We start from the raw sequence: 19,456 nt of genomic DNA, 5'->3' as shown, positions 1-19,456 counted from the left end.
AGTGAGGCCAAAGAAAGAAAGAAAACACCAGAGGTAACATAAGGCAGGATGAAACGTAAAGACGCCCCCATGATCTGAGTCTTCTGTCCCTCTCCTCACGCCCACCCCTGATTGGACAGGTGCTGCAGGGGCACAGTACTTGCTGTACAACTAGGAAACCACATTTCCCATATAAAAGGGCCACCAAGATAAACCCATTGTCCCATCAAAATCCCCAGTCTGGAATGACTGCCCTGCCCCTCTACCCCAACTACAATGGGGAGCTCTGCTTTCATCCCCATTTCTCCATAGAAATCCCTCCAATCGGAACTGTGGTTGCCTCATAGCTTTTTGCCAGTCATGACTCAAGCTCACTAGCTCAGCCAGATTTTTATCAGGCCAGCACTTCCCTAGCAGACACCACATGACCATATATCAGGGGGCCCAAGCTCAGATGCCTACACGATGCAGGCAGGTGTTTTCAATTGGTGGGGTGGGACTGTTCTAATGCCATCGGACATCTAGGACTGTGAAGACTGGGGGGCAGAGGGCAGCTGCTGCTCAGCACGAGGCACTGATTACCAGGTGGTGTAACCTGACCATCTGATCTTTCCAGAGAAGCCAGAAGTCCAAACTTTTCAGTGAAATTTTTAATATTGCCAATTAAATTTTAAATATGCCATGGGGGCCAAACAAAATGTGTGCAAGCCAAGTTTAACCTATGCGGCACCAATTTACAAGGTCAGCCTACGCTAGTGAGCCCAGCTTTCCCGTGGAATTGGTCATATTACTTATGGTCTCAACTTGTGTCTATGGCTCCCAAATCTCATTTCACCATTTTGGAATGTTTGGTTAAAATCATCAGTCCAGGAGATACCCAGTATTCTCACTGACCTTTCTTTTGGGTCACTGTAGCCCCTGGGTTCTGATTCAATTATATCCCTTGAATTGGTGGGGATTCTGCCCTGGGCACCATCAGAGAAAGAGAGCAAGACTCCTACCCTCTCCCTGAACTGAAAGGGCCTCGAGGTCTGGTTGCAGTTTTCTTCCCTGAAGAAAGAAGATCCCCTTCTTTCCTTTCCTTTTCCAGTATCAGGGCTCACCCTGAAATCCACACCTCCTTTCATCAGGGGCTGGGAGCAAGCCAGTCTGAGCCAGCAGATAAACTGCCCATTGGCCTGTCTTGAGGAGAGTCAACTCTCGGCCTTGATGAGACACAAGATGTGTACAAAGAGGACCATCACAGTGGTAGTAGGGAGAGCGTCTTATAAAATGGGAGCTCAAACTGCCAGAATCCCAAAGTCTAGTCTCAGACCAGGCCTCATCTCTGGAAGGGACATAGAGACTAAAGGGAACAAGAGCGATCTCGAAATTCTCCTACCCTTTACCCTCACAACCAACACTCCTCAAACACAGAGTCCAGTCCAGGGAAATCCTCAAGTACAAGTACACATTTCACACAGGGAGCAATTTTTACCTGGAGCCAATCAATTCTCAGAGCTGAGGGACAAAGTGATAACCGGGATGGTTTATCTAAACCAAAGCTAGCATCATGGGCTCCAGTGCCAGGGCTAAGGAAGGTAGGATAGAAACCAAAGTGACATGGCAGAGATCTGGACAGGGGACCACCAGGGAACCCAAAAGAAGTACCCAGAAAACTGCATTAATTCTATCTTTCCCTCAGCCAGCACCATCCCAAAGCTCGCAAATCCCTTGTGCTGCCCTCTGGTTATCACCTTCCTTTTACGACATTCATTCTAGATATGCTTCTCCAGAGCAAAGCCTCCTCCAAAACTATTCCTCCCATGTGACAATATTCCCATTCCTTAGTGTCCCATTCCAAAACAGAGTGGTCTAAAAATTAAATTCATCCTAAGGTATGATTGTTTGATCATTACTCCGAGAAATTTTACATTTTAAAAGACAGCCTAAAATATATTTTACCTAGGTCAACCCAAAGTGACAAACTTTCAATGAAAGAACATATCAGGCAGTGGATAGTTGAATAGAAGAGGTATATTTATCTCAAAGACATGTGACTTTCTGGCTATGGCTTGAATCTGCCCTTTGCCAGCAACACTTTCCAGACCTTCCATCTGGGGAGACAAGTAGCACAGTCCCAGGCCTGAGAACGTGAGAGACTGTGTCACTGCACTCATCCCGACGGCCACACTGTTGCTCCTACAGTTTTACTCCCGAAGACTCATTTTAAGAAGATACAAACTCAGAGCCTGAAAAGACCTTGATCGTCACCAGAACGGAGTGTCTGTCTCAACTAGGACCTAACCCGAAAGAGAAAAGGAAGAGAGAAGGGCACCCTGCTCTAGATGAAAGCTGCTCGGTGCTGTTTGGAAGCCGTCGCAGGGGCCTAGGTGAAGGCTGCTGGCCTCCTGGTCTCAGCGAGGACAGAAGCCTTTGAGTGAGTGTATCTCCTTGGATGAAGCAGTGTCCTGCCTCACGGTCCGTACCTACCCCACCACCATGGAAGCTGCCATTTTCCCTCTTAGTCTCCCCAATAAAAGAGGAAGACTGTCTGGGGGAAATAGACATAGGCTTCAAGGGACCAGGATTTTTGTTTCTATTTCTGCCGTTTAGTAGCTGCATTATTGTCATCCCTTAACCTCTCTGTATCTTGGTTTCCTGTCTACAAACTCGAGATGGTATTCGCCACCAACCTACCTCCAGGGGTATCATGAGGAGTAATGAGTTGGCTGCCAAGTGTGGAGCCTGCCAAGTGTTGCCATTCCCTGAAAGATTCCTCTAGCAGCAGGGAGACTGGGAAGAAAAGGAGGTGGGTGGTTTCCTTCCCACCCTCTCAACCTGCCTTGCAGTTACCCAGTGAGAGCTTTTCAATATGGAATAGACACTCTGGAGATCAGTTTTCTCAGAGAAGACTCAAAATAGAATCTGGACCCCATATGTTTAATAGGAACCTGAGGCTCTTTGACCTTGAGAAATGACGGGGGGACAGATTGGCAATTACTTTCATCCTCCGGAAAAATGTCCCAGGTTCCGTTCACAGGCAGCTGTGCGTCCGTGGAGGCCCTTACCCTATACAGCTGGATCCCTCAGTATCTGTTTCGAGGCAAATAATTACGACCAACTCAGGATTATAATCCCCCCCTGGGCTCCATTAGGTCCAGCTTTAAATCCTACTCCTGGTCCATCCCTTGCTAGACTAAAACCCTTAGGGCACATAGACCCACTGATAAAAAGAAGCAATGGACCGCTGCCTCCAGGGGAGAAGGGCCAACAACTTAATAGCAGTTATAACACGTCTATCAGGGGAGATCTGTGACCAGGAGGGACAGAGTTACTCACAGTTCAGTTAGAAACTTCAAACCTGGCTCTGTAATCCCTAGGCCTAGCATTTGGGATATTATAAAAAGGCTTATCTGCTTTTCACTATGACTTTGTCACTTGCCACACAGGTGACACATCCAACACAGAATTAGACAAAGGCTCCTAAAGGTCAGTGTGACCTAGAGGGAGAAGATTTTCCCATGAAAAACAATGAAGTTCAAGTCAGAAGCGTTGGCTACCCCTTGTTGACTCTCAGGACCCCAAGTGTCACTTACCTGCTCCATATGACAATTTCCCCTAGGTGAATCGGAGGTAACAAATTTTACCCCTCCTTCACAAGGCAGAACAAGTGAATTGAAATCCAGGAAACACTGAGTGTACTAGAAGAAATAAGTGGGTGTTTTTAAAAACTCACTAACCTGGAAACAAAAGGAAAGGGAGGAAGGCCTTATCCAAATTTGTGAGAAGTCCTTCCTGTAAAATGTAGACTGAAGCAATGACAGCCTCCACTTCCAAATCCTGCGCAGATTGTTGACTAAGATCCTGACAAAAAGTGAGCTACTAAGTAAAGGGAAGGAAGTAAATGAGGAAGGGAAATGGTCAATATTTCTGTAGTCCTGAATTCCTAAGAATCCACTGCTCAAGGTGGTGCTACAGAGAGTCGGCTTCCCAGGGCTCACATGAAGAGGCACACCAGCCCCTGAGACTGTCTCTGACTCATGACAGAAGTGAGCCCCTGGCTACTGAAAAAGCTATGTGGAGGAACTCTTCAGGTTTAAGCCATGTGGAAGGCCTGAGGCAAGGCTAGTGTGGGCCGTTGCTCTTCATGAGTTCCTGAGGAGGGTCGTCAGGTCATGCTCGGGGTGAAAAAGGAGCATACCACCCACACGGCATATCCCATCGCACTCCACATCTCTTCCTCTCTCCTTCTCCTCACCCCGAATTATCCCTCTATGCATATTGTGTACAAATGACCACACAACCCAAGTTAGCAAAATTTAGATGAAAAAGGTTTGCCCGGTTGGGTGGAAAACTCCTCTAAGCGTAAATACAATCTGTAAAACAAAGTAAGTGTGTGCCTAGAAGTGATACTGAATAGTCCGGGAGACTCCCCCGTCTTGTAATTATCATATTTTAACTAAATATGTAACCGGGAAGGAAGGAGAAAAAGGAAACAAAACTCTAGGTTGAGCAGTTAGATAAGATGAAAGAAAGATTTTTATAAAAAATGAGTCACTCTCCACTGCCCTAGAGACACTGTAGCCCCCAAACCCAGCCACCAAGGTAGCAGTGGTGTAAGCTGCTGTAAGCTCCAGCCCCACTTCCTTCTGGAAGTTCTTTCTCTAGGGCAAACAAAGAGAATTCTGGAAAAATACATGAAGTTTCCTGGAGGCAAAAGTAGATGGCTGCATTGCCTTTTTCTGCAAAAGTTTCCATCTATGATGGGATTAGTAAAGACTCAGCTAAGAAGCGCATTCATTAACAAACTTCCTGGGAAGATCTTTGGCAAGGGAGAGAGGCATTATTGGGATTGTGTCCTGAATTCTCCAACCCTCCACATCCTTATGTTAGAGCTAATAGTCACATGTTAGACTGTTGCAAAACAAATAAAACTAACTTGACTTTTCGCCATCTTTGTTTTTGTTTTTTTTTTTTTTCCTTTGACTTGTCAACCAAACTTGACTGTGAAGAGACTCCCAGGTTCTGGTTATTCTTCCTTTGGAATTAAGGGGTTGGGGACCAAGAGGACTGGGGTATGGGGAGGGGGCAGTGGTATTCTGGTAAACATTCCACAACTTGCTCTCCGTGGGGTAAAGATGTCCTTCCTGGTTTATAGTGTTCGTCAGTTTCCTCGGTGTAAATTCTCCTACCATTGCCCACTAATTTCAGGTTCCCAGCCTAATGTCACTGAACACACAGCTGGGGAGAGATGTAGAGTAGCACAACATTATTAAATATTTCCACATTTTAATACATATAAATAACCCATTAGCGTAGATAATAATAAAATAATTAAGAAGCAATGAGCTTTGAGAATTTACTACCTTGTGTTTCATATTTTCTTTATGTTTTATGTGGTTTGTTAATAATGACTGTAACTTTAACAACTGGCTCGCAAAATTCCAGGAAATTTAGCAAATGATTCTTAGGGGCCAGTATAAGCCAGTTCCAGCTCACCACTGGGTAGAATGGAGGAGACTCTGATTCAGAAAAAACATGAAAATTCTCCTTATCAGTGAGATTTGGTCATTTTGTTCCCTGTTTTTCTCTATACAAACATGAGGAAAAACCAAAAAGTATACTTACTTGGCCTTCTGGGAAGAGGCAAAAGAATAGGATTTGTTCTCTTCCATGTTTCTGACAACTGTAGAAGAGTTAAACTATTCATTACAGATCAAAATAAATAGATAACTCAAAATAAAATTGGCCAAAAAATTCTGCCTGGGATTTACCACGTCACTTCTCTGCTTAAAATCCTTCAACCGCTCCTCATTACATACCCAATAAATTATAAATTCCTTAACACATCTTACAAAGCCTTTATAACTGACTTCAACCCACCTAGATAGGACATCTGTTTTTACCTGCCCAGAATCTATTCTCCCTTTTCCTATAATAACATCTCGATTTTATCTAGGAGAAATACACTTCCTAGGTTAGCAATTGGCTTGGTAGAACTCTAAGCAACGTTTATCCAACTTCTCCTGGTTAAGGGTCAGGTTCCTTTCTTTCTTTCTTTTTTTTTTTTTTAAACCAAATGGGCCAACCATACCTTCTCTCCCTGGAATGCAGAATCTTGAGTGGAGTAACAGAGAGCTCTACTGCAACTTGGTTGGAATACATTAATCTTGACAGAAGCCCCTGAACAGACCCACAATGAGTTCCTGCTTATCTAGATTTCTGGGCCATGCTTGGTGCCTCTTTTTCCAGATCCTGGTCATTAGCCTTCCTTCAGTTTGCTAACTATCCCAGAGTTTTGTTTGTTTGTTTCATTTAACCTAGCCAAGATTATCTCTGTTGTTTGCAAGGCCTTGACTTCTGTACCACCTTTGTAGCCTCATCTCCCACACCTACCCACACCCATATGTGCCCCAAACTTCTGGGACCATTGGCCTGTCCCTAGTATAGACAGGCCTGGCCCATGGTGGCAAATGAATTCCATGATGTTTCAGGACTCTGCCCTGGCCTGCCTTTTTCTCCGTGGTCAGCTTCTTCTCAACCTTAAACGTTCAGCTCAGTTGTCTCCTTCTTTATGAAATTCCACGAACTTCTCAAGACAGAGTTAGTTGCTCCCTCAATACTGGTGTGCACTTCCACCATAGCATCTATCAAATTGTTTTATCTCCTCCTTTTCTCTCATCTGACTGCAAACAAATTTAGGATAGAGATTACTTCCTATGTAATTCTGAATATTCAGTACTTATCAGAGTGCCTACAGTAATGTTTGGTGAATGCATGAATGAGTACTGAGACATCTCCCAAGGCAGGAAGGAGATAACTGGCCAAGCACTCCCTGTCATCAAAGGGATGTACTGTAGGCTGACACTACATAGGAATATTTCTGAGGAAGAAATTCCCTAAAGGTCCCAGGGGTTCCAGGCTTAGAAGCAAGCGGGCTTGCTTTGTCATAAATAAAGGAAGGTGGTGGGGAGGGGGATTTTCATATGAATTGCTGGATGTCATCACCCAGAGCAAACTTGGAAGCCATATGTTGAAGATGGCAGTCAAAGTATTTGAATGATTGTAGTTCAGAGGGCCTTCCCATCCCTATCAATTTATAACTGGACTTTTGAACTTTGAATTAAATAAAAAATAAACTTTGTAGTGTTAGTCCTCTGAGATCTCAAGATTTATCCATTATAGGATCTAACAATACCTTACCTATTTATAGAAACTGAGGTTAGATGTGGTTACAACAAAAACCTAAAATCTGTTGCTTTGGCTTACCAGTTGACAGTGAATAGTGAAGAGATGAAAATCAAATGTTACAAGGCTAGAGCTCCAGGCTATGCCATGCAAATATTTAGTAAAAATGTCACCTGTGATGATTGATGTATTAGCTTTCTGTTGCTGAGTAACAACTCTTTCCAGAACTTAGTGGTTTAAAACAACAATGAGCATTTATCATCTCTCACAGTTTCTGTGGGTCAGGAATTCTGGAGCAGCTTGGGATCTCTCACGAGGTTGCAGTCAGATATTGACAGGGCCTGCAGCTGGGGTGGTAGGACCGAGTCACTCACATGGTTACATGACTAGCAAGTTAGCACTGGCAGGTCGGTTGCTCTTGGGTCTATGAGGGTCTCGTGAGCTGGTAGCCACTTTCCCCTAGAGCAAGGATCTAAGATATCAAGGCAAAAGCTTCCAGTTCTTTTATGACCTAACCTTAGAAGTCACATACCATTACTTCCATCATATTTTATTGGTCACTTTCCCTCGGACTGTCCCAACTCCTATGGAAAGAATGAACTAGTGAGGAGGAGGATTTGAGGTAAAGACATCAAGTATGGCTCCTTTTTCTTTGTTTTAAGGATTTCATTGTATACGTGATATGTGTTTTAATCTGCTCCAAATGGTCTTGGGAGTAGGCAAGATTTGAATAGATGGTAACTATAATGCTAATTCCAGATGGCTGTGCAATTGCTACCATGAGGGAAGCCCTTAGCCAAGGATGACGTCTGGTCATGACTCCTTGGGCCAGGACAGAGTTTTGAGGGGCATCCCCCCCACCAGCTCCTCTTTCACTAACACTCGTTTTCCTGAAAAATGTTCAGTTTTTCTAATTCATCCAGGTTTTCCAGGTCTATTTTTCTACCTTTCTCACTTGCTACAGTTATCATCTCTACACTGGCTGGACCTATAGATGGAAAAAAGACCCAGGCATCTCCAGAATTGAGTTAGATTAATAAAACCAACAGAAAATGGCTGAGATCAAATAAGTGTAAATGAGCTGAACCCACAGAATATAATGTGACCCAAAAATCCTCAATCACGTCTGTAAGGCAGACACAATGACAAAGGATGTTCTTATGGCATTACAACAAATATGGACATCTCTAATGTATCTCAGATCAGAGCTTCAACTTTCTCCAACTTCTTTTCTCATGATTGTAACAGGCTGAAGCCACAATTTCTAGGACAACTGTGTATTATTCTTGAATTGAATATTAACTGTCTTCCCTTTAAGTATTTTTTAGTTACTCATTTATCCAGTAGTCAAAGACCCTTCTTCTTGACTTTTTAAAAATTCTGTTGAGCTAATTACTGTGTCTAGTTAGGTTCCACAAATATACTGAGATAGAAGAGTAAGAGACAAGGAAAACAGCTAACAGCCTGAAGAAAACAAACAGTGGACACCAAAATAAAAGAATAGCATAATTTCAAAAGGTATTTACTTAAAAAACAAAAGTAAGCTTAAAATCTGTTTTGTGTGCTCAAAAAATTTTTAAAGAAAACATGGACTCCATAAAGCAAGAAATGAAGCAGAAGATAATAAGACTGGAGTTGGAAAGGGAGCTGGCAGAATTAGTAAACAAAGCCACAGCAGAATTTAAGAATAAAGAGCAAAATTAGCAACACATAAAGCCAAATCAGTACCGCAAAGAATCACATCAGGAAGTCTCCCAGAATGCCAAGAGGAGGAACAAAGGTATGAAAATTATTACAGAGGAGATAAAAGACATGGGGAGAAGGCCATAGAAATCCAACACAGAAATATGGATCCTCCTGAAAGACAGTCAAGACAAAAGAACCATAAGCATCAAAGATCTAATGGGAGAAAGCTTCCTTGGAAAGTCTGATAAAAGACCTGAAATCATAAACTGGAAGGAATTCATCATGTCCCAGGGAAAAAAATCTAGACAAATTTTGATTTGCAAGTAGAAAGACAATCCTACAAATTTAGAAATATAAGAAAACAGCCCCTGATATTGTTTGTGTAATGCTAATGAACAGTTATGTTGTCATCTTCTTGTCCAATTGTGAACATAGAGTAAGATCCTACCCTGTCCATAGGAGGTGAGGCTTCCTGGGAAGAAAATGGATATTTCAATGTCAAATCCTGAAAAGAGAAAGATTCTAGGATGAGAAAAGAAATAGGAAGAAGAGGGAACTCCTTTCTCTGTCTGAGCCTCATTCTCCTAGGCCTGGAATCCAACGAGTGCCAATGTACTCAATATGCTTCCAAAAGAAACAGAACAAGTGTGTCTGCCATATAGAGGCAAGTCAGGAACTAAGGGAGTTAATGAGTTAGTACATTTCAGGATCTAAGAATAGTATCTGTCACATAGTAAGCACTTGGTAGATATTATTCTACGTGATATAATGACTGCCATAGTCTTGCATATGACTAGCAAAATTTTATTGTGAAATGATGTAACTTAGACTCAGCTGGAATACAGAGATTTAAGGGAAGGGTCTGTGCACTTGCTCTGCAGGGATTGAGAAGAGAGATCTCCTTTCGTCTCAGAGGCCATTGTTGGTCATGGGGATTGGTAATAGCTCTAATGGGAAAGAGAAGCGAAGGTGATGACAAAAAAGCAAGAACTCATGGCTCTTGGTTTCAGCCATCCCTCCCAGTGCTTTCACAGGTGAGTCAATTGGACATAAATCTAGTATGAAGGTTTCTGGACACATTCTGCAATCAAAAATATGGGGCAGTAGTTCTTTGGGTCACCAAAACCTGTCCTTGACTTGGACCCAGGTGGTACAGCAGGGAAAATCCTGAATGGTGCCATTCAAAGCTTTGCACAGGGCTGGGGCCAGTGAGACTGCATGCCTTTCTCGGCTATGCCAAGCTCACTGAGACCCTGAATGCCACCATGCATCCCAGTAAGCCACCAAGGTAAACTGTTTGCCTTGATATGCTCTCCCAGAATTCTGCACTATCACACAGCCTTGAATCTCAGTTAGATGAAATTCTAATTCATCATGTAGCATCTGTGCGGGCATCTACCTGCATCCTTGATAGATGTAGCCAAGGACATGAAGTTCTCTGGTTTGATTCTCCCATAGTAGGGCTACCTCCATGGTTTTCTAGCCTTCTGGATAAGGGATTAGACATCTGACAGGTGGTTTGGGCTGCTTAGTATGGCAGAGTTCAATTCCAAGAAGGAGAGACACCTTCCCTTGTGTGTAATAAATTTGTGAGTCTCAGTTACTCAGATTTCAGTAGTCTAAACACTCAGGTCCTCGATGCCAGGTGCACTCGAGGCTGTGCTTCCAGGTATGGACTACAGCAGCTCCCACACTGGGTCATTGCTATATGGAGCCAGCTTGAGTGCTGTGAGACTATAGGAACTACAGGACTAGCTAGAGCCCTAGTGCAAAAGAATAAGCCTCACAGCAGTGCATTAAGGCTCATGAAATGAGTATCGAATGGATGAAGTGGTGATTCAGTCTATATTTGAGCAACTACAAGGGAGAGGGACTATTTCCTAAAATAATTCATCTTTAGACCCTTAAAGAATTATTCCTCATTTTGAATTAAATCTAGCTTCATTTAACTTCCAGTCCTTTGTTTTACACATATTTCCAGGGGCCATATCAATTCTACCCATTCTTTCACACAAAGATAACTATCATGTTCCTGAGTCTCCTTACTTCAGTTCCTTCCATCGGTCCTCATTTGGTGGCTCACCTCTGATCATGCTCCAATACATCTCTATGCCTCTTGAAGTGTAGTACAAAAATGCAGTACTCCAGGTGTGGGCTGATGGGTACCAAATTCAATGAGATTATCACTCTGTTATAGATTGTGTGCTTTTTTGTTGTTGTTGTTGTTGTTGTTATCACATCAGAAATTTACTTGTTTAGCTATATTTGCTAAAAATATCATCCGCCTTTCCACTCTTCCTCACCTGTAATTAAGTAGTTGTTTGTGTAGCCAAATTATAAGTAGTAACATTTAAAACACAGTGCCTGGGGCCCCTGGGTGGCGCAGTTGTTAAGTGTCTGCCTTCGGCTCAGGGCGTGATCCCGGGATTCTGGAATCGAGTCCCACATCAGGCTTCTCTGCTGGGAGCCTGCTTCTTCCTCTCCCACTCCCCCTGCTTGTGTTCCCTCTCTTGCTGGCTGTCTCTCTCTCTGTCAAATAAATAAATAAATAAAATCTTTAAAAATAAAAATAAAAAAAATAAAACACAATGCCTGAATTATGGTCTAGCTCATTATGATCATTAACTTCATCTTATTAGTCATGACCATTACAAAATAGAATTACCACTTAAAATAAGATATTAGCTCAGGCCCCACCATCTTCCACCTCAGAAATGAAATGCTACTTTGCATTACATCAGCTATGGGATTCTCAGACCATCTAATTGTATCCCGCCCCTTTTTGCCAGGCCATCTCTAATTAAGCCACGCCCCCAGAGCGCCGTCTCCTTGGCCCCGCCCCCGGAGCCTCTGCTCCCAGGAGCCTCGCGTCCGCCCCGCCCACTCTTAGCCCGGGGCGGGAAGCACTAGATATAGCCACTGATTGGTTGACTGGGGCGCAGCTTGATGGCGTCGGGCTGGCTAGCCGCGGTCCCGGTGGTGGCCCCTGGGCGAAGGCCGCCTTTGTGAAGGGGCCTGTGGCCCGAGCTTGCTGTGGCCGCAGGGAGTGGAAATTGGAGGCACGAGCCTTCGCTACACTTCGCCATGAGTTTCCTGATAGACTCCAGCATCATGATTACCTCTCAGGTGAGCTATTGCCTCCCACCCCGGGACCCCAGCCCCGTGAATTGTCTTCTCGGGTTTCAGTGACGCCGGCTGGCCCAAGATCTCGCTGTCCTCGTCCACTGCCTGGACCTGCCTCATCGGTTCCCAGAGCTCGGGGAGAGTGTGGAATTGGCTGAGTCCGGTTCCCTCAGCCCTCATAGTGGGAAGGCGCCCTGCGGCCGTCGGCGCCCCCACCCAGCCTCTATCTTCACGCTCTGTCTTCCACTTTTGGAGAGAATCACGCGGCCTCGGTCTCAGAGCCGGTTCCGCGAGAAAAGAGCGATCCCCATAGCGCCCCGGAGCTTCTGGACTGTCAGTCTGACCCTTGGTTCGGGGAAGAGTGTAGTTCCGGGCGTGGAGTACGCAGCCTACCAATGGGAGCTGGCTCCTGGGGACACGTGAGGTCCTTGCTGGTTAGTTGTCAAATCCTGAATCCCCTTTCGCAGGAATTTGCCGTGGTTAGCTCAGAGACCTTAAAAGTACTGTAAGGTTTGGTTTGTGCACCAACACCTCATCCTTTAATCCTCCTTCTGCTGCCCACGCTCTTTGGATCTTTTTCTTGACCCACCTTTCTTACCCATTGGGCACCTTCATTCATTCGCACTGTCAGCAGACTTTAATGGACCATTGTATAAAAATTCCCAGGGTACAAACCTAAATAAACACTAATTCCTTGTTCTGTACAGCTATGTCTAGGAAGCCTCTTGCTTTTTAATTTAAATTAAATTAATTAACATATAGTGTATTATTAGTTTCAGAGGTAGAGTTTAATGATTCATCCTTGCATGTAACACCCGGTGTTTATCACAAGTGTCCTTCTTAATGCCCATCACCTAGTTACCTCCCCTCCCGCAACCCTCAGTTTGTTTCCTATAGTTAAAAGTCTCTTATGGTTTGTTTCTCTCTCTGATTTAGTCTTTATTTTTCCTACCCTTCCCCTATGATCCTGTTTTGTTTCTTAAAATTCCACATATGAATAAAATCATATGATAATTGTCTTTCTCTGACTTATTTTGCTTAGCATAATACCCTCTAGTTCCATCCAGGTCATTGCAAATGGTAAGATTTCATTTTTTATGGCTGAGTAATATTCCGTGTGTGTGTGTGTGTGTGTGTGTGTGTGTGTGTGTGTACCACATCTTCTTTATCTATTGGTCTGTCGATGGACATCTGGGTTCTTTCCATAGTTTGGCTATTGCGGACTTTGCTGCTATAAACATTGGGTGCATGTGCCACTTCGGATCACTTTGTTTGTATCTTTTGGGTAAATACCTAGTAGTGCCATTGCTGGGTGGTAGGGTGGAAGCCTCTTGCTTTTACCAGCTTTCATTTGTTCAGCTACTCTGTTTTCTTCATAGCATTTATCGTAGCACTGATATTTATGAATTTATTTTCTTTGAGGTCCTGTTTTGTCCAAGACTTATCTTCCCCCCCCCCTTTAAGTACAAGTACTAAACACAGTTACTTGCTGGCCAACTGTTAATATTTGTAGAAGCTCAGAATATCTAATTATTGATTTCCCCCTCATTTCCCCAGTAGTTTAGAGTATATTTCAAGTGGCAAATGACAGAAACAGTTCCTTTTGAAGGTTTTAACGAAACTAAATCTTTGATCCAGCTTTCATATTCCTTCATCCTAATGCTTCTATCTTTGGAACAGAGCACTGTTCATGTCTCTTGAAAAACTTTAATTACAACATTTTAGAAAATATGAAACAAGAAACACTCTAATAAGATAACTTTTAAAATTCACCATCCTTGGGGCACCTGGGTGCCGCAGTTGTTAAGCGTCTGCCTTTGGCTCAGGGCGTGATCCCAGCGCTCTGGGATCGAGGCCCGCGTCAGGCTTCTCCGCTGAGAGCCTGCTTCTTCCTCTCCCACTCCCCCTGCGTGTGTTCCCTCTCTCCCTGGCTGTGTCTCTCTCTCTCTGTCAAATAAATAAATAAAATCTTTTAAAAAATAAATAAATAAAAGTAAATAAATAAAATTTACCATCCTTTATATAGTTTTCATAATTGTTTTTATTGGCTGAATAATATTCAAATGTATTAACACACAAAAATCTGGACGCATAATTCTCTTGTTTTTCTAATTTTCTTAAGCTTTTCTAATTTTTCTAAGGCTGATTGCCCTTTGTGACAATTCAGGTTTGTTTTTAGCCCTACTACCAACTCAGAAAAAAATGACACTATTTCGGTTGCATTTTTTTTACTCAGTTCTTAAAAAAGAATGTGGATGAGGAAATTGGCATTGCATTGTAGTCTCTAAGATTTTTAACACAGATATAATAAGTTGAAGCAAGAAAGTGGCTTTCTGATTTTTTTACATTATATAAAACTTTAATTTTCACACATGCATTCACATGCATTATTAAATATTTAATGCTCTTTACAAATGAGGAACTAAGACCCAAAAATTCATTTGTGTGGACTGTTCTCTGACCATATATTTATGTGGCTACTTCATCATTATTTTGATATCAGTAAAAATATCACTTTAGAGAGGTTTGTCCTGACTCCCTACCCCCATCACAGTAGCACCCATTCCAGCCACCTTCAATCCCATTTTCCTGTTTTATTTTCTTCTTAGCCTCCATCACTATTATTTATGTCTGTTAGATGTAAACTCCAGGAGGTCCAGGTTATTCTTTCTTATTCTCTGCTGTATCCCGCAGCATCTAAATCAGTGGCTGTTAAACAGAAGCCTAGTATATATTAAGTAAATAGAGATGTAGTTACGTTAGAAATCCCTCTTCCTCATTTTTCCTGTTTTATGTGAACTGAAAGGTTTATTTTAAATGAAGTCTGTGGGGTGCCTGGCTGGCTGTCATAAAGCATGTGACTCTTGATTTCTTGTGAGTTTGAGCCCCACATGTGGTATAGAGATTACTTAAATAAAACTTTAAAAATCAAACAAATAAATAAACAAACAAACAAACAAATAAATAAATAAAATGAAGTCTGGGGGCACCTGGCTGGCTCAGTCAGTAGAGCATGCATCTCTTGATCTCGGGGTCATGAGTCTGAGCCCCGTGCTAGGCATGGAGCCTACTTAAATAAAATTAATTAAATAAATATTTCAGACTTCATTTTATTTATTTTTCTTGAAATAATCAGCTGTTTGTTCCATTCCCCTCATAATTTCTCTGAATCTTTATCACTGTCCTCAAAGCCCCCTTTTCCATGCTCATCTCTTAAACTCTAGCAGATGACCTTGCTATATGACCTTAGCAGATGACCCTACTGTATCAGTAAAAGTGAGGACAAAAGATAACAATCTCCTTCTACATCCTAGGTCTTCATCTAAGCATTTGTGTATGTCTACAACCATTCCCAGCTGCCTTCCTCCCATGTCAGAAAATAAAGTGCCCCTTACCCCTTCCTAAGGTCATCCTCTCTACCTGTGCCTTTGATCTTAGTGCAGCTTATTGTAAAGTGCTTAAAAGCACAAGCTTTGGAATCAGCCATACAGACCGCAGATTGGATCCTGATTTTGACAATTACTATAAATTAATTAACTTCTATAAACCGCAGCTTTCTCTGAAGTGAGGATAGTCACACATACTTTAGGGTTTTATGATTTATTGAGATTACAGTGCTAAGTACTTAGAGTTCCTAGGATATAGTAAATGGTCAATAAAGGTTAGTTGCTGCTAATCGTAGTAAATTATTAACATTGTCAATTCAGTTTCCCTGTAAGCATCTTTGTCACAAGTATTTTTGCCACATAACTAATTGGCCATAAGGCAATTTTATGTAAAAGATAAACTCATCAAAAATAAAATGGGACATTCATTTTTTTTTAAGATTTTATTTATTTATTTGACAGAGACAGCCAGCGAGAGAGGGAACACAAGCAGGGGGAGTGGGAGAGGAAGAAGCAGGCTCCTAGGAAGGAGCCTGATGTGGGGCTTGATCCCAGAACGCCGGGATCACGCCCTGAGCCGAAGGCAGACGCTTAACGACTGCGCCACCCAGGCGCCCCATAAAATGGGACATTCATTTAAAAGGACATAATGAAATGTGAAAAATGAATAACAAAATTAAAAAGACTTCATTGTGAAATACAAAACATTTGAATACATCCAAAATATGTAGTATAAATTCATGGCAATACTATGCAAATAAAATGATTTCATTTTGTGGATTGTACCTAAGCACTTGTCTTCAGTCTTTCATTCATAGCATTATACATTTTGTTTGTTTGCTCGTTGAGTTGTCTCCTCATTTGGTATCACATTTTTTTTCTTTTTTCCCTAAAATTTCTCCCTTCATTAAGAGAAGTATCATTTTCCAAATACTGGGATATATATTTGTAACTGATCTTTGCATTGTACTGTGAAAGCCTTCTACAATGTTGTTTGTTCTTGGTACATTGTCACATGCCCATTGATAGATGGATCAAACTTCTATGGTCAATGGGGGTACAAAACTGTGCCACTGTATAGACCATTATGAGGGCTAAGATTTATATAATATAAAAATGGAGGTACAGTATCAATGAAGAAATGAAATCAAACTGTCAACCAGCTATTTTTTCTTTTACAGCAAAATTGCATTATGGCAAATTAGTTATACAGCAAAAATACCAGACGTGATAGCTCCTCCTCTAGTGTCCCATCGGTCCCTTCTCACATGTGTTCACCCCCTCTTACTCAAGTATACTACGTTCTTCCCTTGGCCTATAAACTTTCCCTTTTCCCCACATCCTTCCCTAGGCTACTATCTAATATTTTCTCTGTTTCATTCTTTTTAAAACAATTTTTGTCTTGTTTTTTAATTGAAGTATAGTTAACTCACAAAGTTACATTAGTTTGAGGTGTACAAAATAGTACATGGTCATCCACAAGTCTTATGAGTTACCCTGTGCTCACCACTACTGTAGCTACCCTCTGTCACCATATAATGCTATTACAGCAACATTGGCTGTGTTCCCTAGGTTGTATCTTTATCCCCATGACGTTCATTCCATAACTGGAAGCCTGTATCTCCCATTCGCCTTCACCCATTCTGCCCATCCCCCCACTCCCTCCTCTCTGGCAACCGTCAGTTCTCTGCATGTATGTGTCTGTTTCTACTTTTTGTTTATTTGTTTTGTTTTTTAGATCCCGCATATAAGTGAAATCATGTTATTTATGTCTTTCTCGTCTGACTTAATTTCACTTAGCATAATACCCCCAGGTCCATCCATGTGGTCTCAGATGTCAAGATCTTATCCTTTTTTATGGCTGTATAATATTCCGTAGTGCATTTGCACATGTGTGTGTCTGTGTGTGTTTGTGTGTGTGTACATACACACCATATCTTCCTCATCCATTCTTCTATCTATGGATCCTTGTGTTGCTTCTGTATCTTGGCTTTTGCAGATACGCTGCAATAAACATAAGGGTGCACATATCTTTGCGAATTAGTGTTTTTGTTTTTAATTTTGTGAGAAACCTCCATACTGTTTTCTGCAGTGGCTACACCATTTTATATTCCCACCAACAGTGCCCACGGGTTCTTTTCCTCCACATCTTTGCCATCACTTGTTATTTCTTGTATTTTTAATAGTAGCCATTCTTCCAGGTATAAGGTGATAATCTCGTTGTGATTTTAATTTGCATTTCCCTGGTGATTAGTGATGTTGAGCATCTTTTCATGTGTCTGTTGGCCATCTGTATGTCTTCTTTGGAAAATTGTTCATTCAGTTCTTCTGCCCATTTTCAATTGGAATATTTGTCTTTTGGTTGTTGAGTTGTATAAATTCCTTATATATTTTGGGTATTAGCCCCTTATTAGATATATCATTTGCAAATACCTGCTCCCATTCAGTAGGCTGTCTTTTTGTTTTGTTGAGGGTTTCCTTAGCTGTGCAAAAGGTTTTTTTGGTATGGTCCGAATAGTTTTTGGTTTTTTGTTCTTTGTTTTAAGATTTTATTTATTAATTTTTAGAGAAAGAGCACAAGCGAGAGTGAGGGGAGGGGCAGAGGGAGAGAGAAAGAATCTCACGCCGACTCCATGCTGAGCACAGAGCCCAACACAGGGCTCGATTCCATGACCCTGAGATCATGACCTAAGCGGAAACCAAGATTCAGATGCTCAACTGACTGAGCCACCCAGGCACCCCCCCCCAATAGTTTATTTTTGCTTTTGTTTCCCTTGCCTGAAGAGACCTATCTAGATAAATGTTGCTAAGGCCAGTGTCAAAGAGATCACTCCTTGTGTTTTCTTCTAGGAGTTTTATAGTCTCAGGTCTCCAATTTAGGTCTTTAATCCATTTTGAGTTTATTTTTGTGTAGAGTGTAAGAAAGTGGTCCAGTTTCATTCTTTTGCATGTTGCTGTCCTGTTTTCCTAGCACTGTTTATTGAAGAGATTGGCTTTTCCCCACTGTATATTCTTGCCTCCTGTGTCATGGATTAATTGACCATGTAAACTAGGGTTTATTTCAGGGCTCTCTGTTCTGTTCCATTGATCTATATGTCTGTTTTGTACCAGTACCATACTGTTTACATTACTACAGCTCTGTAGTATATCTTGAAATCTAAGCATGTGATACCTCTAGCTTTATTCTTCTTTCTTAAGATTGCTTTGACTATTCAGAACTTGTGTAATTCCATACAAATTTTAGTATTATTCTAGTTTTGTGAAAAATGCTGTTGGTATTTCTCATTCTTGGCTGTCCCTAGGTTAATTTGTTCATTGTCTCTATTGACTTACCCTCTTCAACCTCAGCCCACCTGCGGTCTGGTTCCTGCCTCCATTTCAGTATTCACTGTTTTCCTTAAGGTTAGCAGTGACCTTCAAGTTACCAAATCCTTTGAACAATTTTCAGTCCTGGTTTTATTGCCCCTGTGCTTCAGTTAACATTCCTTCAAACTAGTCCCTTGATTTCAGGATACCACCCTCTCCTGGGTCTATTCTCTGTCCACTCCTCTGTCTCCTTCCTGCTCTGTTCTTCCCATTCCTACCCTCCGCTGTTTTCTTGCCATATTGCTCTTCTCGCTGTACATACTATTCCTGGGTGATCTCATGTACTTTGGCGGTTTCAACTCTTGGGTGTATCTGAGCTCTGCCTTCATCATCTCTTTTATGTTGACCTGATGGCCCTCAGGCACTTAGCACATCTAAAAGTGAACTCCTCTCCTAATCTCACAGCCTAGTCCCCAGACCTTTTCTTTATCCAATATTCTTTATATAAATTGGGTGGCCTCGTTCTTCGTTGTATATTCCAGACTAGTCAAGCTTGGTTCCTCCCTGCTACTTAACCTTCTAAGTACTCAAATCTGTTGCCTCCCCTCCAGCCACCGGTGTCTTAATTCAGGCCTTTATCATCTATCATCTGGACTGCTGCAGCAACCTCCTGTACGGTTTCTCTTTCTGCAGTGTTGTTTCCTTCAAATGCATCTTCTACATGGCCACCATAGCGCTCCATATAGAGCAAACTTGGCCGTGTCTTCTCCCTACTAAAATATGACTCATCACCTACAGACTGCAAG

The 19,456-nt window shown here is 42.1% G+C and overlaps 1 protein-coding gene across 5 annotated transcripts in view; it reads left to right on the top strand.

Moving 5' to 3' along the window:
- Nucleotides 1-11,717: 11,717 nt before the first annotated feature.
- The window catches only part of GPR89A (G protein-coupled receptor 89A), a 58,559-nt gene continuing 50,820 nt past the window's right edge, over nucleotides 11,718-19,456 (top strand). For 3 of the 5 annotated variants that reach the window (XM_057310325.1, XM_026489068.4, XM_057310327.1), the window contains exon 1: nucleotides 11,766-11,961. In XM_057310325.1, coding sequence (XP_057166308.1) covers nucleotides 11,920-11,961 — 42 coding nt within the window. In that variant the 5' untranslated portion in view covers nucleotides 11,766-11,919. Of the gene's footprint in view, nucleotides 11,962-19,456 lie in introns of all 5 variants that reach the window. The other 2 variants (XM_026489069.4, XM_057310326.1) reach the window with 2 other exon arrangements.

The sequence above is a fragment of the Ursus arctos genome, unplaced genomic scaffold (assembly GCF_023065955.2).
Source record: "Ursus arctos isolate Adak ecotype North America unplaced genomic scaffold, UrsArc2.0 scaffold_12, whole genome shotgun sequence".
Classification (NCBI taxonomy): Eukaryota; Metazoa; Chordata; class Mammalia; order Carnivora; family Ursidae; genus Ursus; species Ursus arctos.
This window is presented reverse-complemented; position numbering and strand designations above follow the sequence as displayed.